A 26982-nucleotide genomic window follows, 5' to 3' on the forward strand; every position below is an offset into this window, starting at 1 on the left:
TGAGGTCAAAAGTTCTGAAAAGCACACAGATGTCTTTAACAGCCCTGGACTTAAAAAATACATAACAGATAGCAACAGCTTGTCTAATCAAGAAAAATCTGACCTGATATTCTTCTTTCAGTGCATTTAATTCACTTTCCATCCTAACATTCGTTTGGCTTATTCGCTGGAGCAGCTCCTGCACACACTGGAGAGAGCTGAGAATTTCCTTAGGAATGCAAACAGAAGAGGGTATATTGAGTGAGATTTTGTTTCTGCACTTTAAACATTAGATCATTTATGCCTTTTAGATTATTATATTTATTTGCATTCTGTCAGTGTTTACAAAGTGATGGATGTAAAGAAACATACTCCAGCATCACCACTGGAGAGGGGCTTGTAGGGAGAAATCAGAACATCAGTTTTTTCTGCCTTTTTTGCTCTTGGAGAAAACATGAAGCTCATCTCTGTATTACAGCCCTCCCCAGACTCATGCCAAGCCCTTCCATATGTTACAACTAACATAGTAAGCAAACCTTTGCAATTCACACAGAACAAAACAGACACAAACCAGAGTCCTTCTCTTAGATAACACATATCAAATATGCATATGAATTATGCTCCACCCATCCCCATGGAAATGCTTTCAGTGTGCTCAGGGCTGGGAGAGTAATGAGGCCTGAATATGCCTCCTGTTTTTCCCTGTGTTTATTGGCAAGTATTTTTTAAAAGCAAGCTCAAAACACAGAGAGGCTTTCCTGGAGTGGCAGAGCACTGCTGGCTGAGCCTCCACTGAGTGCTCCATGGCCATACAAGCAAACTCCTGTGTTTGTCCTTCCCTGGGAACAGGAATGATCCACTTCTTTGGCACGTTCCATCTAATGAACTGCAGAGTGACAGTTTTGCAACTGTTCAAGAAATAACAACCCTTTTAGGCTTAGCATTCTGCAAAGCAGCAAAGCAGAATGATATGCTGCACTTACAGGGAACAACACCTTTTATTGCTGACACTTGACTCCATAAACCTTGGTTTGACTAGCAGGATTTGCTCTGGCACCTACCTGAGTTTGCAATAGAAACCAGCCTGAACTCTCTTCAGCTATCTAAAAGTGTTGCTTAATAGTCTCAGTGTTCATGCTCTGTATGAGTGGAACATCATTTTCCTTGTACACAACGGACACGTTATCCCAATGTTACCTGGGTTCAGTACCAGCAGCATTAGAGCAAACTGTTTGCAGCCAGAACAGCATGTGATGCTTATTTGTACTGACATCAGGCAACTGTGTCATGGATTGACCAAATTTCTCCCATCTGAATTCAAAAACAGCGTTTAAGTCTCAGAATAAAGTGTCAAACAATAGACTTCATTCTGTTAATACTCTTTAGAAAGAATGAGCTGTAAGATCCCACTTAAGCTCATATTAGAACATTTCTGATGAGTAAACAAGTGAATTCAACTAGTTTTTATAGCTTAGTATAATAATTCAAGCAACTTAAATATGAAATATAGCACATAAAATGATCTTTAAAGTGCAAAGCTGCAGTAACAGCTCACCAGCTGTTCCTCTTTGATGTGAGCGTTTTCCTCTTGGATTCTTTTACTCACTGCTGTCTCCTTAAAAAACCAAACAACTCACATGAAGAACAGTAAAAGGCATTTAAAATTACACTCTATTTTCTTTAGTCATACTGCATTAATCAGTGAATCATCACGAGGCTATTTAAAGAAATTGAAATGTGTTCTTATCCCTTTTTTAACTTCATTTTACTATGGAATAATAGTGATATTGATAGCACATTTACTTCCCTAGGAAGGTTTATGCTGCCAAGAGTGTCTTTACATGGGATATGCAGTTAGTAGAAAGGAATCACTAGTCTGTACACAGCAGAGATCATCACCAGGATGTTTGCTGAACGAAGAACAGAAAAAATTCCCCCCAAATTAAATGCGTTTAAATTCCCAAATACCATTCTGAGTTTTTGCTGCAGTTCTTGAAACTGTTTCTCCTTCACTGCAAGATTGATGTTTTCTTCTCCCACCCTGTACTGAGATGTGACCTTGGACCTTATCAAGTCTGTAGTTACTTTCTTCAGTTCCTTAACACAGGAAACACGTATAAATAGTTCATCCAGCATAGGCATTGCAATTCAAAACAGAGACAAATCTTCTAAACTATCCTGAGTCATGCCCTACTTTTAAATAACGTATGGAAACGACAGAATAAATTAGAGGGACTGAAATTTCTAGGACTGATTTGTTAAACTTCTAACTTGTCACGTGTGACTCAAAGTTTACTTTCAGAGGTAAAATGTTATTGTGCTGATTTTACTTTGTTTGAAGCATTTACTTAATCATTTTGCTGTTTTCTTCTCCAAGAAGTAGAGTAGAAGTGAACATTGAGTTGGTATTGGTAAAACCTGCTACACTGAGTTACACACCAGGAGTAAAGTACTGTTACAACTACTTGGGAATGAGGAGGGAAAAGGGAAGAACAGAGATTATCTGGTAAAAACAGGAACTGGCTATAAATTTGGAGGATCTTTGCTTTTCCTGAAACATTAATTACTTAATCTCAGGAGAATGCTAAATTAATTTTATATTAGAAGCTTCTACAACATGATGCCTTTGATTTTAGAGGCTTTATCCTCTTTGAAATATCCTGCTTTTTTTTTTTAACTTTTCCTATCTGTTTTCTAACCAGTTTATTCCAAGCTCCTAGTGCAGCAAATAAACAGCAAATGCTTTGATCTCATTAAATTACAACTTATAGTTCCTGGAGCCATAAATATTGTGCCCTGTTCTCCCCCACCCCTCCCGTTGTGGTGCAAGGTAGTCTGGATAATATCTCTCTCTCCTTGAGTGCTCTGACGTTTACTCAGACAAACTGCAGAGGTTCTGAATGCTGCTCACAGATAGTATCAAGAATTCTTCATGATGCCATAGTGGTGAACCAAGCATTCAGAATGGTAATAGTTTTATCTAACAACTAAGTTTGGTCTGTTTAACTTTTCTTCACAAAACTGGAATTCCAGTTATCACAGACAGAATTATCATGGACCAATGGTTTAACTGTTCTGGACAAAATCATCTCACAGTACAAAAGGAGAAGAAAAGATTATGCTGTAGCTGAAATTCACAAAGTTGTCTGGTAAATACAAGTGTAGGTACTACTTTTGAATAAATCATTTCTTTGGCAGAGGCTTTAGTTCTCATTTATCTGAGCCATAAATAAATCTAAAATGGTCTAGTAAGAGTTAAGTGTAATTGCAGAATCAATTACAGAATCCAAAGACAGCAATGCTTTAAAATTAGTATATTCTGTAAGCTAGTAAGGGTTTTTTTCCCCATCTACTGCAATAAAAACATACATGAGTTGTCCTATTTTCACCTGAAGGCTCTGTAATGAAATATGTAAGGAGAGTTCCTCCAGTTGAGAGGCAGAAGGTGCAAGTAGTTTAAACTTAGTAAAAGTAAAAAGATGCACAATGTCAATCTGCACAGAAAAGTGGATCAACAGGACAGAGAACACAACTAACCCAAGCAGGTGCAAAAGCCTCCATGGATCTGATACTATATTTTCCAAAACTCAGTGTGCAGGAAAACTCTTACTACTGATTTTGTCATGGGGAATGAACAAGTGGCAATAAGCAAATCAGGCCCTTGAGGTAGAAAATGATTGGATTTTCTTCTGCTCTGTAAATAGCAGGTGGATGTGTACAATCCATCTGAAACCAAACCCAGATCTGCTAATACAAAGCCCTAGGCAGGAAAACCCAACAAACAACCAAAACCCAACATGAACCCAAAAAAAAAAAACCAACATCCCACAAGACTAAACCTGTGCAGATCAGACCTCAATTTAACCCACATTCACTGTTGCACATATTTAACACCCCTATAACATACTTGCCATTTCATTAAACACTGAAGTTAGTTGATTTTTAGCCATAAATGTTGAATAACATCCACTAACTTCATCTTCCCATTAAGAACAAATGTGTGAGATCATTCTGCTCTGAGTCAGAGTAATGGCTGTGATAAGAGCTGACAACCAAATGAAGATTTTAGTACTATGGATAGTCATTCCCACTCTGGCACTGAGGCTACAGAGAAAAGAAGTTTGAACCCATATATTGTCAGAGCTGTTAGAGGTCAGTCCAGTCTCTGAGGCAGATAAAACCAGCTTTAGAAGTTGTCCCAACTTGTGCTGTAGATATCAGGACTTCTTTCAGATATGCAGCAAGTGAAAACAGCCTGGTAATCCCTTTTCCAAACCCTTCAAAATATCCCAGTTTAGTTTTTCACCATTGTTCAGAATAGATGGTCAAAAAAGCAGCAAGAAATTCAGAAATAACTACAATAAAGGCACTTCCTGGTGAACTAAGGAAGTGAGATTAAGTTTCAGTTGGCTTTTTCTTCTGCTTATCTAACAGTATTTTATTTGAAATCCATCACCCATGACCTTAAGAATCGAGAGTACAGCTGAAAAAGGAGTGGATTAAGAAATATGTTTGATAGCTGGAGTACATAAATCACTAACAGTTTCTCTCTCACACCTATGTTACTCACAAATTTCACTGTGTAAAATTTTCTTGAACATTTCTGGTTTCTTACAGGCTGGATGAGCCTTGAGCAACCTGATCTAGTTGGGAGGTGTCCCTGCCCAGGGCAGGGGTTGGGACTAGATGATCTGTGAGGCCCATTCCAACCCTTAAATTCTATTATTATGATTCTATAATTTTACATGAATGTCCTTCTTTTTCGTCACATACAAATCATTCACCCTTTTTTAAAGGAATTGAACCCAATGCACACAGACAAAGTTGTCTTCATCCTAACAAATATGACTGTTCTATAGAGGAAGGTTAGCACCACTGACACCTTCCAATAGTCTCCTGTTGCTCTTCCATATTTCAGAGAAATATATGTAGTTTTTATATATAACCTATCATTTGAATTATGTAGCCAAAAAAAGCAGTTTAAATGTCATAAAAGCTAACTGTGATTTAGAAACTAATCTGAGAGTTTTTCCTGTCTTCTGCTTTCCTGTTACTGTATTTCTCAGCCTGTTTTTATGATGGTAAGAGCTCTGAAATCTTGGAGATCAAACAGCCACTTCAAAACTTGATCTTTTTCACAATGAGGTTTGGAATGTTTTATTCGAGTATGTAACAAAAAAAAAAAAATCTAGATCGAATTCCTGATTAATTTTTACTGTGGCTAGAATACCTTCATGTAATAAATATAAAAGTCAGGAAAGCACTAAAGTAAGCAAGGATGAAACAAATTTTAAAAAAAAACAACCTCAAATTGTCTCTATTTCAAGGTAAAATTAAATTTTAAGTCAGGCTTTTAGTGACACCATGCTCCAAAAAACCTTAACAATAACAGGCTGTGTGCTCTTAAGGACAAAAGAGAAACCAACACTAGATTCAGGGAGAATTTTCAAGTACTTCTGTACTTTCAAGTCCCATTTTTCAGGCAAAGAAAGGACGTGGCAGGTAAACATTTTTTTGATAAATTTAACCCAAATATAAAATGGTTATAGTCCCTGTTCCTCAAGTACAAATTATCTCCTCACCCTGTCTTTTGGAAATTCACAATATTTCCATAGATTCCAGAGTAGTCCAAAGCTTCCAGCTGGAAACTGGGGATTAACATCAGGCCAAAAAGCTAAGAACTGTCATGTATTTGTTCCCTACCTGAAATCCTCAGAGAATCTAAGGGAGGAAAAATAGACCAGGAAAAAGAAAGATAAGGAGATATAAAAAAAATATGTGTTACAGAAAGATGCTGAGTTTACAGAACAATTCTGACTTAAGAGGGTCCTTTTGTTTTTATGTCAGCACTTAAGAAAGAGCTCCAAGGGCAAAGAGAACTTTCTTCTCCCACTATTACATATGTTCCCCAATGCAGCTCACAAAGGAACTTTGTGAATACAGGTAGGAAAGAGCTTAGTGGTCAGACAACTCCTTTGTAAATAGGATCACTGTTGTGACAGACTGATGTCTCACTGCCTTGTCACATAGCTCTCTCTGATGGCAACTCAGTTCTGATTTTCATCCTACTTTCAAGCTCCCAACTTGCTTCTATGGCAACTACTCTTCATGTTCTACCTCTGACTGAACTGACAACACCACTGCCACCTTTCCATATCAGCTGGGAGAAGCAATGGTAACACAGCACAAGAAGGAGAGATTACCAATAATTAGCAAGAAACCAGCAGGATACAGTAGATTCCCAAGTTATGGAAACTCTTAGAGCAGCTCCAGTTATAACTGAATATCTGTGTTTGCATAAGACTAATTAAGCCATTAGTCACAGAACAAAAACCATTTCTGCTGCTTGTCCATTACTTCTCTTAGTGCTGCAGTGGCTTTCAGAAGTCCCAAAGAATGCTGGTTCTACATCCAGAAATGCAGATGGTACTTACTTCCTTCAGGTTACTTATTTCAGCCTCTTGTCTCCTGTTCACTGCTGTGAGTCTCTTGTTGTGCTGTATGGCTTCCTGCACTTTGAAGCAAAGTTAAAGCATGTGAATAAATATTCTCAGATTTGATTCAATATTTGATTTGTAGGTGCAATGCATGCGTATATAATTTCTCAAAAGTCATTTAGGAGACTAAACCTGAAAATGTGATTCAACTGCTTTTTCTGTGCAATGTGATACCACACTGGGGGATTACACCAGGTGAGACCAGTGGTTCCATACCTCAAACCATGAGTTAAGACTTTTCTGTATGTTGGTTTGCCTTTTAAAAATTGTAATTGAATTTTTAGTGTCATTTGATGTCATTTTATTAGGATCACTTCTCCATGAACTTCTAATCTTACTTTTGCTTTTTTTTTTTAACCAAGATTTTGCTTGCAATTTTCTGATGAGTTGAAGTATTTTCAGAGGGGCATAGAACATAATGGACCACAGAACACACAAATAACTGACTTAACAGATGTATCAAGTTATATGCATCTAGGCCATGGAAGACAGCAAAGATAATGTAGCAAAAAAACCTTTTAAGAATAACTTTAGTCCCTCCTGAAAGGGAAGGGAATTTTCTCTTAGACTTTATACAGACCAAGATATTACTAGGAAATTGCTTGAAATTCCACAGTGAAAAGCTGAAGATACTCAGTGGTCCCTGGACTTTTTCAGTCACCTCTATTCAATCTTAGTGTTTTGTTCTTCTGAGGTGTCTCTTCAACCTTTTCCATTTTCTGATTCCTCTTCATTTAGTCCTAATCTCTTTTGCCTTATTTCCCTCAACACACCACACTTGAACACAAGAACTCTAGATACTCCATCACACCCAGGAGGTTCTGCTAAAGATGTTCCATCACAGGGAGTGATGGACAACAGCCTTACAATACCATAAGCAATTTTGCAGCTTTGTGTAAGAATATGTGCTTAAAAAAATGAAAATACTGAAGAATGTAACAGCTAAGACAACTTGGGAAATAAACCCACAAAAACAAGCTGGCAAAAATTGGTGAAACTCTCCTGCCTTTCAACAAGGCACATGCTCAGTCTCTAGCTTTAAAATACTAATAGCAGGACGTTGGTTAGCCAATGAAGTTCTGGATTTATTAGGGATTCTGCTGTTTTCCCTTTACAGCACTATAACATATCCATTTTCACTGTCTTGTTTCCCTCCATATTGCTTTAATGCAGCAGATAAAGAACCACAGTTTATAAATTTAAACCATTTGCACAAAATTGTTCCTGTGTTTCCTGCCTGCCTTTCCCACTGAGAGCACTTTCCTGCTCAGGATTTACAAGTTACCTATGTGCACACCTCACACTGCCATGCAAATTGAATTCTCTCTGCAGCAAGGACACACCAGAGTCAAACTGGGCAAAATATTGGCTATGGATTAGCAGTTAGTAGCAGAGTTAATCTTCTCTAGAGTTTCATTTTGCAATTGCTGCTAAGTAGAAACATGGCACAAAACATTTATGTATCATTCAAATGTGGTGAAAACAGAGTAAATGTTATGTTTACATGAAATAGCAAAGCAACTTTTCTGTATCTAACAGTAAACCCCTGTCCAATGTAAATGAGAGCAAAACTGAGCAACATTTTATCTTAATTTGGGTTTAATATTACATATTAGCCTAATTAAAAAAAATACAAAAAGTAACTTGAGGTACTGAAATATGACAAATATGCATAGAGTATGTTACCAGTTCATTCAAACTAGAGCTAAAAAAAAAATTTGGTTTCAGGCAAAACCCAAAAATTTAGTAAGATTCAGTATGTGAAAAGCTTTATGGTGATTTTAGGGGGGTTTTTTAGCTGTTGAGGTTGGTTGGTTTTGGTTTTAGTTATACAACTACTTCTCCCTTTCCTTACTAACACTCATTTGTTTTGATGTCCTGTGTGTGTGTTTACAGGGATGAAAACTCCAGGCACACAAAACACACACAAATCTCTGTTCTACACACACACTGAGACATTTGCACAGAAATTTATCACTTGGTATGGAGAAACAAGGATTTCTCTCTGAAATTAATGGCTGCCAAACTTCATTTCGATGAGACATACATACCACTGTGCTCTAGTTTTCCATGAACACCTTTTATGATTCCAAACTGTGATGCAATAGTAGCATAACACCTCTCAACTTCATTCAGTTTCTTATGATGCTCCTCTTTCCCCATGAGCTGCATCTGTAATTTTTGATCCTGTTGGAAACATAAAAGAAGCACCCACTTAGTAAACAGCTCTCCAAAGGCTTTTGGATGTAATAGCATAAATGCAAAATCATTCTCAGATTATTTCAGCTATTTCATATCTAGTGATCAGTTCCCATGTACAGAGAGCAGGAAAATCTTCAACTGTGGGTTAGATTATCAGAAAAGCACTTCTACATGTTGTGCCTTATATATAGGAGAACTTCCATGTAGATGCCTGCAGAGCTGTAAAAATTCTTTCCAATCCTGAGCTCAAGTTTTCCTTAGTTGTGTGGCTTAAACATGTTGTTTAGTCTGGGGCCCAGTGACAATTTGTAGACACCTTAACTCACAGCCCCCGTGACCCACTGTCCCAGCACCTTCAGACACAAGCACAGGGCAGAAATGAGTACGGGGCAGGAGACAGAGCAGGAGATCCATAAACTTTGGCAACAGTGCTAGTTTATGCATCACAAAAATAAGGCCTATGGACACTTGTTGTCTCCTGTTACACAATAGGATCATCCACATGCAAATATTGTTCAGCCTTCTTTGCAAAGCCACCAGTGAAAGCACTGTCTCTCTTTTATGGTCTCAAACATTTTCCAGCATAATATGGCTTTAATCAATAAGGAAATTTTTTTAAGCTATATTGCAATAAAGACTCCAACAGGTTTTCTTCCAGTACAGCACTGTTCAAAGTACAGGGGCACTATGGGAATCAAAGGATTTGACCACATGTGAGGAGAGGCTGAGGGAGCTATGACTGTTCAGTCTGGAGAGGAGGTGACTCAAGGGGATCTGATGAATGTATGCAAGGAACAAAGAAATCACATTCAGACTCCTTTTAGTGGTGCTCACTAACAAAAAGTGAAAGACAGGAAATGCCACTTCAACTTGAGGGGAAAAAAAATTATTGTAAGAGTGGTCACACACCAGAACAGGTTGCACAGGCTACAGAGTCTCCATCTGTGGAGATACTAAAAACCAACAGGACACAGCTCTGGATTTCAGCCACCTCCAGGGACATCCAGCCTCACCACTGCAGGTCTGGGGTTGTTAAAAATCACACAGCACAAGGGCAATCAGGAGAGAGTTTGTGGGTTTGACACACTGAAATAAAGCATTTCAACACCCCTGCTAAAAATCAGAAGTGCATCAACTACTTCTAGAGTGGTGGTGACTGATTTCAGCTTGTGAAACTAATGCAGATTCCACCAATCTCTCTCTCATTTTGTGAGGGGTGATTGAAAACACATTCACAGGAATCTATCCTCAGTGACACAAGCCACTGATCTTTTTACAGCTATTTGCTACCCTTTCTTTCATATACACTAAGTTTCTGGTGTTCCACTTTATACTGCTCTTTGCTAATAGCTTTGAAGGTACAACTTGGTCAATGTAAAAATTAATTTTCTCTGAAGAGAATGGGTTAAATTAACTCCTCAGAAAGGATAACCATTTATTTAGCTAGCCAATCTATTTCTAATCTACAGTAGAGCAGCACAGCAATTAAAATGAGTTGGGCCAAATTCGTTCCTCTGTGTAAATTCAAGTTACACAAGGATGCATCTGGCCCAGCCTGTTTGGCTTTAGCAAGGCTCCATTTCCATACAGTAACAAATGCAATACATGTCCAAGCATCAGAGGATAATAAAAGCTGATAGCAATCAAAAGAAATGACCACAATAAGGCTAGCAAAACAGGATATAACAATACAAATTTCTCATGTTTTATAAGGTATGAAATTAAACACACTACAGCAAATGGAAAGTCATAATGGAAGCACTGGGAAAGAAACAGCACCACTTCCAGAATCACTGCAAGGAATGGAGGTTGAGGGTGTTCATATACTTTCTCTTTTCCCTAATCAGAAGTTAACTGTTGAAGAACTGTGCTTAACTAATGTTAGGAGGGGGATTTGATAACCAAAAGATTCAAAGGAAAGATTTTCTTTCTTTGTCCTGATAGTCCCTCACGTGTATTTATTTTAAGAGACTGAGGAACAGGGAGGCTTCACTAATTTGAGACTTGAACATCTTGTGGCAAGATCTGAAGGTTTTTGCACTCTTTTAATATGGATTTTTTCATAGTATTATCCCAATTTCTTAAGTGAGCAAGACTGTGTCAGTCTCTCCTCCTCTCTCAGAAGTAGAAATATGCTTTGCTATTTCACAGGGCTCTTTCCAGGGGAAAAAAAAAAAAAAAAAAGGAACTGGTGTGCTCTATCTGCAAGAGTTTTAATTAGAGCTTACCACTTGCCTAGATGTGATTTTTGATGGCAAGCCTCTCTCCAGGCTTAGTGCACAGTAAAACAAAAGCCTGAGTATGCGATTCGTCTGCTCACAGTAAAAAAAGCTGTAAAACATTCTTCCATAGAAGACAATCAAGAAACTCCAGGAGACACTGCAGGATAGGGAGGATATGACCCTGGAGTTGGAGTAAGACACAATCTTGGTTCTTCTTCCTAATGCCCGATACTGCAAGACCAGGAATTATTGCCCTGCCCTCCACCAGTAATAAAGATAAGCTGGGATGGGGAGTGGAATTGATTGTGGCCATATGGTTTGTTGAGGCACAATGATTTCTTGGTGGAACTAGACCAGAGAAATAGCTCAGGGTCAAGTAGGTGACTGGAGGAACACAAAGAGGGAATTGCTCATATCTCAAAGATATTCTGGAAATTGAGTCACTAGTCAGAGGTACTCAGTGAAGCAGAAGGTGGTAATTGGGAGGTGAAAGTGTCAGAGAAACAAAGGAGATGTAATGGCATGGAGACCTAAGGCAAGATCATGTGGAAATTATGCAAAGGGTTATCAACTGTAAATATCAGAAATAGGAATTTTTTTTCACAATAGTTCCTTTACTTCCTACCATTTTTCTACTTAAAAATAACTGGGTTTAATTAATACTCTATCACTGCCTTCCCACTGTGTTTTTAAGCAACATAATATGATTACAGGCAAACTCCTAAAAAGCCCAGAAAGGAAATAAAAATAACACTCCTATCTTAGATTATTAAGAACAAACCAACCTTTAAAGTTTCCTTTCTTTAACATTTTGCAGTAATTACTTTTTCATTCATTTGGCAACTACACCTGTATAGGAAAACTAAATGGTGTCAGGGAAGCTCTCAGTGCTGTTGTCAAAATATCCCTGACACATGTTGGCCTGGGCCAAGTAGCAGTTCCTGGGCATAGTTCAGGCAATTGTCTGCTGGGAACAATGTGGGTTGTTTGGATCCAGCCTCCCTCTTTTCTGAAGAGTAATAGAATTTAATCAACCTAGACCATTTGACTGCAGCTGCACTAAATGGTTTCACATACATTTAGTTTACCAATACAAACACAGTCACAAGTGCAACGAGACTAGTTCACACTCCTTCATCAAACCACTCCCCCCATCTACTCTGCTCACTAATACTGGTGCACTGAATCATGACCTTGTAGATGTTGATGTGTCCCCACTGACTACACAGACATCTTGCACTCCAAATTTGCTCATATGAGCTGCACACAAATTTGGTTTCTACAGCAGTCAGCACCAGCCTTCAGCTCATTCCTGGGGTTTTTTTACATTTTAGCCCCATATCTATGTAGACATTTAAGACTTAGGTACTGCAGAAGACAACTAACTCCAAATGTTCTCTCTCTCAGACATGCAAGTTAGTAAGGGAAGACACAGATGATACATGCAGAGAGTTTTGGCATTCGACACCCTATTACCTGTCAGGAAGCCAAGCCCTGACCACAGCCACTTTCTCCCACTTATTTCCTTATTTCAGAAGCAGGAAAAAAAAAAATGCATTGCAGAGCTCACACTCAAGGATGTTCTCTCAAGACAACCAGCTTTGCAGTAATCACCCTGTAGCCTTCTGACCCCATGAGCACTCCCAGCCCTTCTCAGTGAGGTGCAGAGCAACTGCACTGCATGCAGTGAGCAACACTTTAGTTGTGGGAACAAAAAAAATACAATCTTTGCCTCTATCAATCTTTCAGTATGAAAGAAAACCTTCCACTGCTCCAACATTCTTGCATCTAATTAAGAATTATACCAACAGTACAGTTTTTTCACAAATTAACTAGAGAGCATGCTAAAATATGGTGTATATGTGAAGTGTTGATGTTGTGTATTCCAGTCTAAAAGAAGAGAACTGAAGGAGCAAACCCAGAATAAAATGCTACAGCAGCAAGGCATGCTCAGTCCCCAGCACATACAGCAGCTCCTTCAGTGACCAGCAGAGTTGCTGAGGTGCCAGATATAAGCACATCTGCTTACTCTCAAAGCACAAGGCAGAGCATGACTTAATCTGTGTGTAACAAACTTCAAATTGAAACAGAAATGGGTCTCGGATAAATGGATGGTTTGGGATTTCATCCATTTTACTTTTAAACATTTTGCCATTTGGGATGACCTAGAGTCTATTGGGCTACTACCACTACTACCTTGACCCTTTGAAAATACAGGTTAAAATAGAATTTAACCTGGTCCTAAAACTCTGTTCATTCACTACAGCATAAGGCTGTAGGAAAGAATTCACTTGTTTACCTTGTGATTTTTTTTCCCAGCATTTCCTATCAGAGCATCTTCCATAAATAAGTCCAACCTGCCCATATTACATTTAGTGCTACATGCAAAGGAGGTTTTGTAATAACTTATCCCCCACTCAACAGCATTTTTAATTCCCATACTCTGTCCCCAAGTCACAGTACCCCAATGTGGTCAAACTATGCAAATAATCAATTATGATGAGTTTATAAACACTAGAAATTAATATATTTGTTTAAGCAGCACAGATGCATTTCCAGCTTATATAAAAGGTGTCATCATTTAAACATTTTCACTCCTGTGGAAGACTGAGCTGGTAAGTTATGAAGAAGACAATATGTGAAATGACCTAAATATAATTCCAATCCTTTTGTACATTTTTAACATGTTTTTAGATCAGATGCATTTTAAGAACAAATACAGGTTAAAAAGTGAAGTAAGACAAAACACATTTTATGTTGTCTTTGATCTTTAACTTGTAGCCTTATCTCCCAGGTCAGAGGGCACATTATTCAATCTCACCATATTTTGTGTAAAACCACTGTAGCGTTGAAGATGACTTTCAGTACAAATGTCATGGTACTTAAAGCTAAACTGGACCCTAGTTTTTTGAGCTTCTTAATTAAAATCACAGTTTGTAATGGTCTGACAATATTATCTTTATTCTTTCCAGTTGAGCAGCAGCAGAATTTTCACAGCATTTATTCAATCAAGCTTAGCAGTGTTTCTGCCACTCACTCTTTCACTTCCTAAAACAGACAACAGGGTTCAGAGCGACTGTGCTGTCACTCTGGATAAATTTATTCCCTGTGACAAAGGGAGTAAGCTGGGCTGGATGAAAGCTAAACTAGCCAGGGGAACTGATGTTAAGAAGTAATTCTGAGGAGGGAAAAAGAGTGAAGGGAAAAGCATCAGTTTTTTTGAAAACAAAACTAATAATTGCTTGGAATTCTCTCTTAGTTTGGAGCCTAATATGCTACAACCTATCAGAGTAATATTACATTATTCAAATGAAAGACTATAAAAAAAGTCTCTAATCTATAAAGAGAACAACTGTACCAATTCTACTTCAATTTAGGGAGAAAAAAATGCCATGTGCTAAACAGTAGCTACTACACTATAAAATCCTAACCATATTGTCTTCAAAAGTTTTTCAGATTCAAAGCTCATACACCTCTTTGCTTTATGTGCAATAATTAGCACACATCATGTAAATATCAGAGCTGTTTAGCATTGCATTTTACTCTAACCAGATATTTTCTTTCTATAAAAGCTGTGCCTCTTTTTTTTTTACTGCTCTGAATTTCTTACCATTTCATTCAGTTTCTTTTGCAAAGTGTATTTTGAAATCTGTAAAACAAGAGAGAGTTATGCATTAAATTGTACCTACATTTTTCCTGACAACAACCTGAATATTTAGATATTGTTACATCTAAGATTCAAGTGTATTTTTTGCCAGTCCATCCAATGCAGCAATAATGGGTTTGAATTAATAATGACACTATTTCTTTTATTATTATCTTCACTTTACATAACTTCACCTCAATATTTAAATCACAAAAAACCACTCTACACTGATTTGTTACTCGAGGAGTTTTGAGAATAAAACACATCAATCCTTGTGTTTTCTGACAGGTGTCATAAAAACAACATGCAAATGAACCACAGCTTGGAAAGTAGACTTTGAGAAGTAAACAGAGAATAAAACAGAGATAGAAATTAATGCATTCCTTTAACTCCTGCAGGAATATAAGTGTGTTCCCTGTTGGAAAACAATAAATATATAGCTATATATTCTGAATAGCAGCATGGAAAGATATATTGTACCTATCTCACATGCTTTGATCCTCATCAGAGAACCATCACAGAATTTTAGGGGTTGGAATGGACCTTACAGATCATCTAGTCCCAACCCTCTGCCATGGGCAGGATATAAGGCTGATATTAGCTGTCATTAATACTATTTTAACACACTATTGACAGAGTATTTTGCCTTGCACAATACTTAAGCATAAGAGGAAAAAGAAGAGCAATGTCAAAGAACCAAGTTGTGAGCAAATCTGATACAGAAAACACCATTTCTAGGAAAAACCTAGAGAACCATCATTTTAAGGTAGAATCCTGACTCTCTGGATAGAGAGGAATACAGGACCTAACTAAAAATTTCTCACTCTTATTTTAGGCTGACCTCCAAACCATGACCAATGTCACCTCCTGCTTCCTCGAGCCACAGCAGAATTCCCTAGATCTGAACTACAGTTACACAAATGTTTGATCTGTGAACATTTCAGTTAAGCTCCTTTGAAATTTCTGGTTTATCTTAGAAAAGAAAGGCCAGTGGAATCTTTCCCATTACTCTTGCTGTCCACATATTATGTTTAGCAGACCATGGAGGGATATTCCACATCATCTGTGTTATGCCAAAGTTCAAACCAGGCAACAAAATCCTTACAGCTATTGCACAGAAGGCCAGACATGGGAATTAGTTTGGTTTGCTCCTAAAACACATTCAGTGTTAACTAAATGATTAAACAAACAGTCTGATATCAAGTAAATGCATACCATTGTAGGAGAATGTTAATAAGAACCAAAACAAGTTGCAAAGTCATAGTAATAATTCACTATAACCACTTTGTTTTCAGTGGAATTAACTAGAATTATCCCACTCAGTTTTAGGCAGGAAAATAATTAGTTCCTGGGAATACCTGAAATCTAGCAATGTATTACAATGCTAATAATCCATTTTCTATGTATCATTCTGGGTCTGAACTGGTAAATAGAGAAACCTCCCACTGAAACAAAGGGAAAAGCAGAGAGAGCACTGCGAGTTGGAGGCCCAGTGAGAACACATATTTCTGCTTATAAGTCCAAACCCAGAGATTTCAGACAGGTGGGAAGTCAGAAGACAAGAGTGGAAATAAAGACTGTGGAAATGAAAAGAAAGCATATTTCACACACTGTTTGGACTTCTGAGTCTGCAGTTTTTCTAAAGGAAAAGAATATTAGCTGGAAGAATAACTTAAAATAGTCTTGATGGTGAAGATTAGAACAGAAAGTCAGTTAGGAAATGAGGTGTAGATGTCCTAGAAAGACCAAATGAGAAGGCCTTGAAGACCCTCTTAAAAAAACTCTATTTTCTTATTAGTGAAACAACTTCAACCAAAACATTTGCATACCAAGAAAAGTTATTTAACTAAAGTAATAATTTACCTGCAATGCTTTCAATGTTTCTTTCAACCCATCAATTTCTTTTTCTTTTGTTTCCACAGCAAGTTGGTATTTTCCCTTTCAACAAAAGTCAAAGATATATAAGAATATATATATAATCTAAATTTATACTTAGAACATGGTTGGTAACATATAGGGCATTATCATTTGCTTCTGTGCTTCTCTGGATGACAAATAACAAACGATTATAAAGACAGAGTACCTTTTCTTCCTCCATGGCAAACATCCTTGCCTGTAACTTGGTTGTCAGTGGCATAAAGAAAAGAAAGAAACAAAAAGATCAGTACATAGAATCATAGAATTTAGGGGTCAGAATGGACATTACAGATCATCCAGTCCCAACCCCTGCCCTGGGCAGGGACACCTCCTCACTAGATCAGGTTGCTCAAGGCTCATCCAGTCTGGATTGAACACCACCAGGGTTGGGGCAGCCACAGCCTCCTTGGGCAACTTGTGCCAGTGTCTCACCACCTCTAGAGAAAAAAACTTTTTTCTCATATCCAACCTAGATTTTCCCTCCTTCAATTTGAACCCATTGCCCCTTGTCCTATCACTGCAGTTCCTAACACAGAGTCCCTCTCTGGCTCCTTGTAGCCCCTTCAGATAGTGAAAATTTGCTCTGAGGTCTCCACACAATCTTTTTGGAAAAATAAAGAATAATCCCAGGAGGGGTAGCTCCCTGGGAAGAACTGTCAAAACACAGGCATTATAGTGTGTCCAGAAGAAAGAAAAAGACATGCTTTCTTTGAGCTGTATATGCTAAAATTTGATATGCAACAGAAAAATATTTTCATACCAACTGGCTGTGATACCATCATTTGTGAAAATCTCACTGTCAGAGCTAAAAGGCTTATTTTGCTACCTGTTTTTTAAAAGCTGCCATGGCTTCTTTGTTTTGCTGGTACAATGTGTCCATCTGATGCTGGAGAGTTTCCTGCCCATGAGAAGGAATAACAGTATAATTGAAGTATTATCTTACAGCAAACCATATAAATTGAGGCTATTAAAAAGAATGAATGGGAGAAAATAAATTGATAATTTGTTTCACACACAAGAAGTCTAAGTCTCCTGCCTTGATTGAGAAACCCAAAATTGCTGTTTTCTCCAGCAAACTGGTGTTGATTCCACATTCCACAAGTGAGAGCTGTTGCCCTTTGATACAAAACAAGAATCTATGAAGGTGTTTTATATTCATGTACTTACTCATTAACTTTTTGCAAGATAAGTAGAAAAAGTTTTGACTTGTGTCCAACAAACAGTAGACACTACATAAATGAATAGTAAAAAACATGAAAACAGAAGTCCTGAGAAAGGTTTTCCTTGGGCTGTCCCTTAGCACTGGCTCAAAGAAAGGTTCTGCAGTGGGTGAAGGGCACACCAAGTATGCCAGAGAGCCAGAAACAGTAGTGCAGGGACAGCACATCAACTGTTGGACTGTTCCTACACACCTCAGGAATAGATTGTTATACCCACAGAGCTGCCAAATTAAGCTGACACTACTTTAAACTAAAGGAATTCAAGCCAATAGCATATAATAATCGATGCAGATATAAATTTGGTGTCATAAAAGTCATCCTTTCTGCAATTCTGTCGTAGGTGTAGTGAAAGAAAAGCAGTACTGAAGTGTTTATAAGATACCACTTTCTTGTATTGCATATTTGAGTGATGCATTTTACCCTAAAAAAAAAGAGACAGGGTCTGTCCATAGATATTCATTTCCTAACAAGTCCCACAGACAAAGATATCAAGTAAAATGATTATACATAACTTTCCCAGAAATTCAGGTTTGGAATAAATTTTGCACGAATGCCACATATGTGTGGTACAGGGAGACTGGAAAAATATGTTATTTTAGAAAAGAATAAGGAAAATCCACTTTGATATTGTGATGCTATAGCAAATGAGTATACACATTGGATTTAAAGGAATATTTTCTCCAGTTACTCTGCTTTCCATACTCTAGCATATTTTTTTCAAGAGCAGCAATAGTGTTCATAAAATGTAGGTGAATATTTGCTTTAAAATTGTAATGTTAAACCAGAAACTTGGCTCAAGTCATGCTTTTATTTTAAACTATTTTGCTAAATTTAAGATAAAATAAAATGAATGACAGGAATGTTGACTGAAAGGGAAATCTCTGAAGGAAAAAAACACAGTAGACCTTGGATAAGCCAAGGAGAGCTGTCTGCTTACTGAGCTACTGCTGAGGTCGATAGGAGTCTGAAATCAGAAACCATCAGGTCACAGACTCAATTTAAATGTCATCCTTAGCATCCTTTGCATCTTACTGCAATCTCCAGGATTGGAAACTCATATTAGCTTGTTCCTCTATGTGCTCACATGAAGTTCCCAAAATCATTTTGCATCTTACTGCAATCTCCGGGATGGGAAACTCATATTAGCTTGTTCCTGTATGTGCTCACATGAAGTTCCCAAAATCTACAGCTCCTTGTTTCCTTTAGCTTTGCCATGTGCCAGTGTGAACTGCAAAGGGCAGGAAAAGAGTTCACCTAACTCCCAGTCCCACCCTCTATCAATGGTAAATTAAATTGCTCTTCAGGCCTCAGAATGAGTGGAAATCATCCATTTGAACCCAGCTTGCTAAGAAAGGCAATGCTAGGTTAAGAAAAGCAGAGAAGGGCTACAAATTGAAGCCCTGTTGCTTTTACAAATACAAAATGTTTCCTGTTTCTGTGGGCACATATATATCTTTCAGGGGAAAAAAAAAAAGCACATAGTTAGGGTTATTAATTTAAGGTGGTTAGGATGAACTCCAAGTTGGAATAGTCTTTCTTTACTACTATGATGTTAAATATCTCAAGATCAAGGATAGAGCTGAAATTATTGTTTTTTCTGGGATCGTAAAATATACAGAGTGAAGCCTTTTATCTTGTGACCTAGTGACAGGGGTCATAGGTTTGATAGTATTAGAGAAGGGAATGGATTTCCTATGAAAGCATAACCTCAGGAGCCCTAACCCTAAGAAGAATGTTGGACTGATTTTAGTGAAAACTTCATACTGAACATTTCAAAGCTGACAAACTACTTTTGAGGATATCTAACATACAAGGGTATGTTTAAAATCATTTTTTTGGGGGGAAAAAAAAAGTCACTTCCAAAAGATTTTAAGTGAAGTTGTTTGCTGCACTGGTACCTGCACTTGTCAAAGCCAAGCAGAACACCAAGAAGCTGCTGCATAACTTTCCCCACACCAATGTTTCAATATGCCTCATGTTAGGCTAAATGTTAGTGCTTCAGTGTTTCCATCCCTTTTGACTGAAGGTGTCAACGCCAAATATTATGTGTTAAACACATTTCTAGGCTGGGTGCAATCCAAAACAAACAAAAGCTCCAGATGTTCATGGCTAAGCAATAAACTCCTGGTTTGCACATTCGACTGCTAGAAACAACAACAGCCTTAAAAAGAGGAACTGTACCAAATCACAACTTGTATTGATACATTCAAATCGAATCTCAGGGGCAAGTTACCTTCTGCCATTCGAGTTCCTGTTTCTCTACAACAATTCTGCTTATCTGATCTTCATAATTAGCCTCTGTTTTCTAGTTAAAAATCAAACAAATAAATTAATATAAAGCAGTACCTGCAAATCAAACACCAACATAAGTTGTGTATTCATACTCTGCTTCCTTTACAGTCCAGCACACAGAGAAGGATGAGCTTACAGAGTGCACAGCTAGAAAGGAAACTAAAGCTCTCTGAATGTGGCAAAACAGCAGATGAGTTCAGCTGGTCTGGTCAGAATATTTGCAGAATAAGTAACTTGGATTGAAATGCATAGCAGAAGATTAGCAGCTGGAATTAGGATCAGGACAAATGAAAATTTTGTGTCAGCAATTACTTCTGTTATGATGGAAAAAGTGAAATATTTATTATAACCTTCTGTGCCAAGAAGCTTCCTGACCTACCAAATAAAAGAAGTTAGATAGAGTCATGGATAACCAACATGTTTTTGATAAGATGAGCTACCAGAAAAATCTGAGACTATTACTGGAGTGTGAAGTTTCCTTACAGGTACCAGGAAGGTGTGTTACCTCTTGTGTTCTTGCAGAAGCACATTGTCAAGAATCAAAGTGTTCCTGTGCCAAAAATGAGACTTATCTGCTGAAAATCACAGCTGCTAAAAATTTATGGGAATTTTCCTGAATCATTCCAGCATTAAAGACAAATTTTCCCAACAGGAATCAGTTTCCCTTTTGAGTCAAATTTTTCTCAGCACTGACCTTCCTTTACAAATACCATGCTCAAAAGAAGGAAGAACAACAATATTTTGGCTATAAAGTGTGCTGCACCTTAAGAAAGGCAATTCTTTCCTAAACCCAGTACAAGTCAGGGTTCCAAGTGTTTGGGACAAGGATATTCAGAACACAGCAACAATTGGTAAAAAACAGTTTAAAAGAAGATTTTGCAGCCCTGTCTCACTTCGTGTGATATTTGATTCATAGTTCCACTGCACTATCAATAGAAATAAAATGGCAAAATATGTCCCAAGGTGATTTAAAATAGTTTTTTGACATTGACATATTTATAGGTTTTAGGGTCAAAACTGACTTCCTTGATTAACAGGCAGTTTACAGACACATGTGTGGATAGAAAGACAACTCCATCCACAGGAGGCATTGCAGGAGATTCTTGCAGGTTATAAAAATATGCCTCAACACTCACATGAATTTTACATCTAAGATACTGAATATACATTTAGAATTAAATTTTGGCTCATAGAGAACAAGTGGAAATTTCTGTAGCTTTTCCTTCTCTCATATACACCAGTAGGAGAAGAGACATAAAGATTTCATATGTCTTATGGCAAAAAAAAAAAAAAAATAAAAATTAACAGAACCTAAAAGATTACTAATGCTTCCCAGTTCTGCCTTAGCAAATAGCACTTCAGAGACACAATTAATTTGTTTTCTGATACTAATCTATACGTAGTAAAGGAAAATACATCCTGGGGTGATAAAACCAAATGAGATTGACTTAGAGCTTCTTATAAAGGTGCAACTTAAATAATGTATGTCACTAAGCAACAAATGTTGTTAAAATGATATATTATTATCAAAGTCTTTCTCGAAATTGTAAGAAAATGGCATTAAATTGCATTTTAAGCTCTTTGCTGAGAATGCTAAAGAGGATAAAACCCGAAGTTCCAAGTGAACAATACTCCTCCAACTTACTCCCAAATTATAAGGGAATATCTGGAAGCTATCAAAAATGTGTATGTATGTAACTACTGTTGAAAAAACCCCACATCATAAATACTTACACTGAGAATGACAATTACATGATAAAAATGTTCTCATGTGAAATCGCTAACAGTTATAAGCCTTATCCATCATTTTTACATCTTTCCAAGGACATTTACAGTTTGCCCATTTTGAATTGAAAGCTTTTAAAACTTGGGGTGAAGCACTTTTTGTTTTGAAGTTCTATCAGCTGTTTAATAAGACCAAAACATTTTGCTACACTTAGGAGAGTAATACTGTATATAACTCTGATGAGGTATCAAAAACCCACAAAACCTTCAAAAGTGTTCGTTTTTTATGAGATGCCTTAGGACTACATGGATTTAAGTGTTTTTATAAAAAAAGACTACCATAACAATAAAAGAGGAGTAATTTGATGGTTTATTTACTCGTTATAACCTTTAGAAAGTGTTAAGCCTTCTTTAAAGTGTTTGCTTCAGGCTGTAGTTTTACAAGATGGGCTGTGGATTGGTCAAGCCCCCTCGATTCCTGACCCTGAACAGATTTAGGAACGGAGTACAGCTGGCTCATGTCCAGGCAGCCAAAACTGCTCCTAGGTACTTTTATTATCTTTTTCCAACTTATAATCTACCTCCTACAAAATTGCACAGCCAATTCTCCTGCAGCTCAATCAAAGAGTACTCACAGGAACTACAGGGTTTGATTGTTTCATGCTATAATTAGAATCCCCTTCGTGTACTAAACAGACCAGTACAACTTTTAGTAGACCTCATAGATATTGTTCTTGAGTTTTGTTTCCAGGACAAATGTTAAAGGGAGAGAATATATTTACAGCTTTGTTCTAACTTTAGTTCCCCATAAAATATTTTTTGGATTTTAATAGTTAGGACAGTTAACCAAACCCCTTAGTAACAAGACTCAAGCTCTGCCAGGGGAGGGTTAGGTTGGATATTAGGAAGAGATTTTTTACAGAGAGAGTGCTCAGGCATTGGAATGTGCTGCCCATGGAGGTGGTGGATTCACCATCCCTGGAGGTTTTCAAGCTGAGACTGGATGTGGCACTTGTGAGAGCCAAATTTTCTGCATCATGGCAACAGGCATGACCCAGGATTTGTCTCTTTTAGCAAACAAGCAAATATCCTTCTTGTATTTTCTTTCTCAGTGGCTGCTCAGTAGTGTCATCACAAAAGTGGGTAAGCACCAAAAGGTCTAACATATCAAAAAGCACAAATGACAGAATCTGTAGTGCTACTCAGGCTTTCTGATGTCTCAGCCAACAGCAGAAAGAGCCTCCACAGGTGCTTGTTTTTATGTGTGGAAACAGCTCACCAAAACTTATCCTTTGCACCAAAGAAAAACACTAGTCAAATCTGACAAATCATCACTAAGATTTATCTTTCTTGTGTTCAGCTAATCAACATCTACAGTGCTTTGACTGCTACTAAACCCACCCATATCCCCAGGGTGTTAGAACACATTTCTGTGGAAGTAAGGAAGAATTTCTCTGATTTCTTGCTTACATGTTTTTCTGGCTAAGGATGTTTGTTTGTATCTAGGACAAGAAAGTAAATAACACAATATATCTGCTTTCTTGTCCTCATAAACATTTTCCTTCACCCTAATGTCAGTTGTCCTACACACAATTATACTTCAGAAAGCATTAAAGACTTCCAATTTGACCTACTATGCCACAATTTTATACTGCCAAAACTGATTATATTTATCCCTTAAGAAAAGGATCATCTCTTATTTCTCAAGAAAATGCACTCAGCTGATGGCAGAGCAAGGCTGACAGACTTGGAATGAAATGTGTGGGATATCCACCACGAAAGAGTCACTGGGCTGATCAGTCCTTGATGAGTGGGAAAGCTAAACTGGCAAAAAAATAGGACAACATTCAAACTATTGGAGTCTGAAGCAAACCCTGGGGGACAGGGGAAAGAGAAATACAATTTTTTTGTAGATTTTAATTTCATACATATTCCTATTCCATCAATTCAGACTGAGAACAAAGACCTTATGAATAGCCAAGGGAATAAAGTGAAGCCACACCAAGTATAATCATTTAAGCAATATATTTGTTAGAATCATAGAATTTAAAGGTTGGAATGGACCTTACAGATCATCTAGTCCCAACTCTCACACCTCCTCACTAGATCAGGTTGCTCAAGGCCTCAAGGAAACCTGCACAGCCACCACTGATTGGGAATTCATCTGTAAAATGAAACTGTTGAACAGTCACTTCTTAGGAGCAACTCCTCTAAGACACTTTTATTTTGAGAGTGTCACTGCAGCTGTAAGTTTAACCGAGAAAAGTGGAAAGCAGATAGATGCTTTGAAGTAACTCCACTAATTTATTTAAATAAGCACATTCAGAAACAACAAAAAAAATATTTCTACTTGAAAATAGTATCTGATGATGTCAAGTAAGGATCAAGTCTCTCAAAATATTTTCAGAGTTTGATTTTCATCTGTTCAGCTTCACACAGGTCATTGAATCTGCAAATTTGTTTTTATTAATCTGAATTTATCCTGCAGTTTAACCAACCATTCAAGGCAGTTTATTAAACTCCAAACACTTGATAGTTCCCATCCTGAAGAGTCTCCTGTCTCATGGACATGCAAGACCAAAAATGGGAAGAAAACCAGAAGCAAACAGAGGTAAAATAATCTCATCTAAGGTCAAGCCACAGGTCAAAGACAAAATTGTGAGTAAAATGCACAATACTGCTGTGCTGCCTCCCTCAGGATGTGCCTACTGAACCTCATGAGCAATTTGGAAAGTGGCAAAAATAGTAAGGAACCTGCAGCCCTTTAACTTTCACTTCACTTTCTTATGGAGCAGATGTCACTGTTGTACTTACTGTGTTTCATTCTTGCCCATGGTAAAAATAGCATGGTGCAAGCCAAGTCAGTCTCTGAGTTATCACTGCCTTTTCTCAGGGCTGATTAAAAATGTACAGAACAACCTCAGATTGGTTAAATTTGTAAGAGATTCATAGCTAAAATCAGGGGAGGATTTTGTAGGTTTTTTTTTCCTAAAGCAAAATCATCCATACAAAGTTCTACTTAAAAAGATAAAACCAAATGGCACTAGGCATAAGCCACATTATCCATTAACCCTTTTTGTTCAGAATATAAATGTTTTACATTCCAATCTTCAAACATATTAAACAACCAGGCCTGAATTTATTGTGGAATCAAAACAAAAGTTCATTCAGAATACTCTGAGATTTCAAAGTGGCTGTTTGTAAAATGCTTAATCTTTTTGAACTCACTTTTCAAGCTAAACAGGTAAACATATACATATATATACACACACACATATGTGTTTTAGGGTAAGGAAAAGGACAGATATTTTAGAAACTTGGGCCCTGTGTTAACTGTGTAATTGGCTCTTGGCATTTGCATCAATTTTGAAACTAAAAATACCTTTAAGGCAAAAACTTACTTATGTGTTTTTAGGTTAAGGGAAAGGATAGCTATTTTAGAAATTTAGGCCATGTCTTAACTGTGGAATTGGCTCTTGGCATTTGCTTCAATTTTGAAACGAAAAATACCTTTAAGGCAAAAACTTACTCACCTTCCTGAGGCAACTTCTGTAAAATCACAGCCACATACTCATGTAGCATAGCAGACACAAACCAGACAAACAAATCCCCAAAAATCCCAAAAGATGAAACTCCATAAACACCTTAGGCTCTGACCAAGAGCATTGAAACTGCAAAGTTCACAATGTAAATGGAATTCAGCTAACAGATCTTATAAGGAAAGGTATATTCCCATTATTATATCAAATGTTAAATTATTCAGTATTTACTTTTTTATACCAAAATAGTTTGACTAGATTAAACACTACTATTGTAACACAAGTCTGGGGGTCAGACCATGGTTGGCTTCAACAATACTGCATCAAAAAGTTACATCATGCAGCTTTTTATCCTTTTTTTTATTTTTTATGGCAGTTATTCTTTTGTTTATGGCTTTTAAAGAGAGGATTACAGCATTTAACCTAGATCAAAATAAGCATAAATCAAGCATGTCACCAATACTAATATTTTAAAAGCAGTATTCCACATCTTTTGAACAGGTCAAAATCATCAAGTGCAGAAAGATATACTTTAGGTCTTTCAATATACACAACAGTTCAGAAACAGTAAGGGGGAAATAGAAACCAGTGTTTACACACACACAACTGGAGAATTAACCACAAAAAAACACAACTGAAAATTTAACCACAGGAAAATAGAGTTAACTTCAACAGCACAGAACCAATTCTACCTTGGTACTATGAGATGATTGAACTCATATTTCAGAAACAAACCCCCTCCACTCCCAATACTCAGTGTGCTATTGCTGTAGGTCTGTACCTTAATAGCTTAGCAATTTCAAAATGGTGAAATAAAGTGGATTTGGTTATCACAGTAGCTCTTTGCTCTCTCAGGTAAGCACAAGCAAACAGCCAAAAATAAGTCAAAGTCACTGCTTTTCTGGCAGGTGGCAAATCACTGTATGAAGTGGGACTTAGGGGCTTGGAAATTACTTGGATTCTTTCTCTCCCTTTCATCTCAAAAAGTCTGTTCTTAAAGGGAATAACTACAGTGAAACATAAGAATTCAATGTGGATAATTTTGTCAATAGCCTGGTGATCAGCTGTCACCTTTACACATTATTGCAGGAAAGCCACACTCATTCCCATACAACTCTGTGCTCTCACAGAGGATGTGGAATACAGACACTGCCTGGATTTTCAAACAAAAACCTGGTTGGGGAATTCCTCAACATACAGCATGAAGGTGAGCCACACTTACACAGCATTTTCTGAGATCACAGACAGGTGAGACAAAGAAACACTAAAACCAGTATAAACAAATTTACCCTTCTTATACGCAGCTCTTCTACTGCCTCCAACAGACTTGTTTTAAAGTCCAACAGTCGTATGGAAAGTAATGTCTCTGAGGGGCTCTGAAGAGTAGAGTCAAGTGCCTCTGGTTTCAAGTCTTCATCCATTCTTCAAACTTGTGTCTGCAAAATAAAGAGGTGCATTTTCCCTCCAGTTTATCTTTAGCAGAAAATTCTTTTTGTGACGTGTAAAACTACTAACTAGTAGTCACTATGCAATTACCAAAATTTTCACTTTAAATTAGTGTGCAAGATTGTAGAAGCAAACAAGGAGCTTTGTTAGTAATTCACAACATTCCTTTGCTTGTCCTCTATTTTTGGCTGGGGTTTATTTTTAAACAAAGACTGTGATGAGCAGGAAGAAGTAGCTCAGGGTTGGTTTTTTCCCAGAGCTACTGCCCTGCACTGGCATGAAGGTACTGCAACTAAT

The 26982-nt window shown here is 37.4% G+C and overlaps 1 protein-coding gene across 1 annotated transcript in view; it reads right to left on the reverse strand.

Annotated features, from left to right (window-relative positions):
* CCDC73 (coiled-coil domain containing 73) overlaps positions 1–26660 on the reverse strand; it is a 42542-nt gene extending 15882 nt beyond the window's left edge. The window contains 11 exon segments of the mRNA XM_009072941.1: positions 104–208; positions 1535–1594; positions 1948–2076; positions 6414–6493; positions 8528–8663; positions 14511–14549; positions 16410–16484; positions 16630–16665; positions 17290–17361; positions 19917–19988; positions 26529–26660. Coding sequence (XP_009071189.1) covers positions 104–208; positions 1535–1594; positions 1948–2076; positions 6414–6493; positions 8528–8663; positions 14511–14549; positions 16410–16484; positions 16630–16665; positions 17290–17361; positions 19917–19988; positions 26529–26660 — 936 coding nt within the window.
* Between the last annotated feature and the right edge of the window lie 322 nt (positions 26661–26982).

Source organism: Acanthisitta chloris, unplaced genomic scaffold, assembly GCF_000695815.1.
Source record: "Acanthisitta chloris isolate BGI_N310 unplaced genomic scaffold, ASM69581v1 scaffold3554, whole genome shotgun sequence".
Classification (NCBI taxonomy): Eukaryota; Metazoa; Chordata; class Aves; order Passeriformes; family Acanthisittidae; genus Acanthisitta; species Acanthisitta chloris.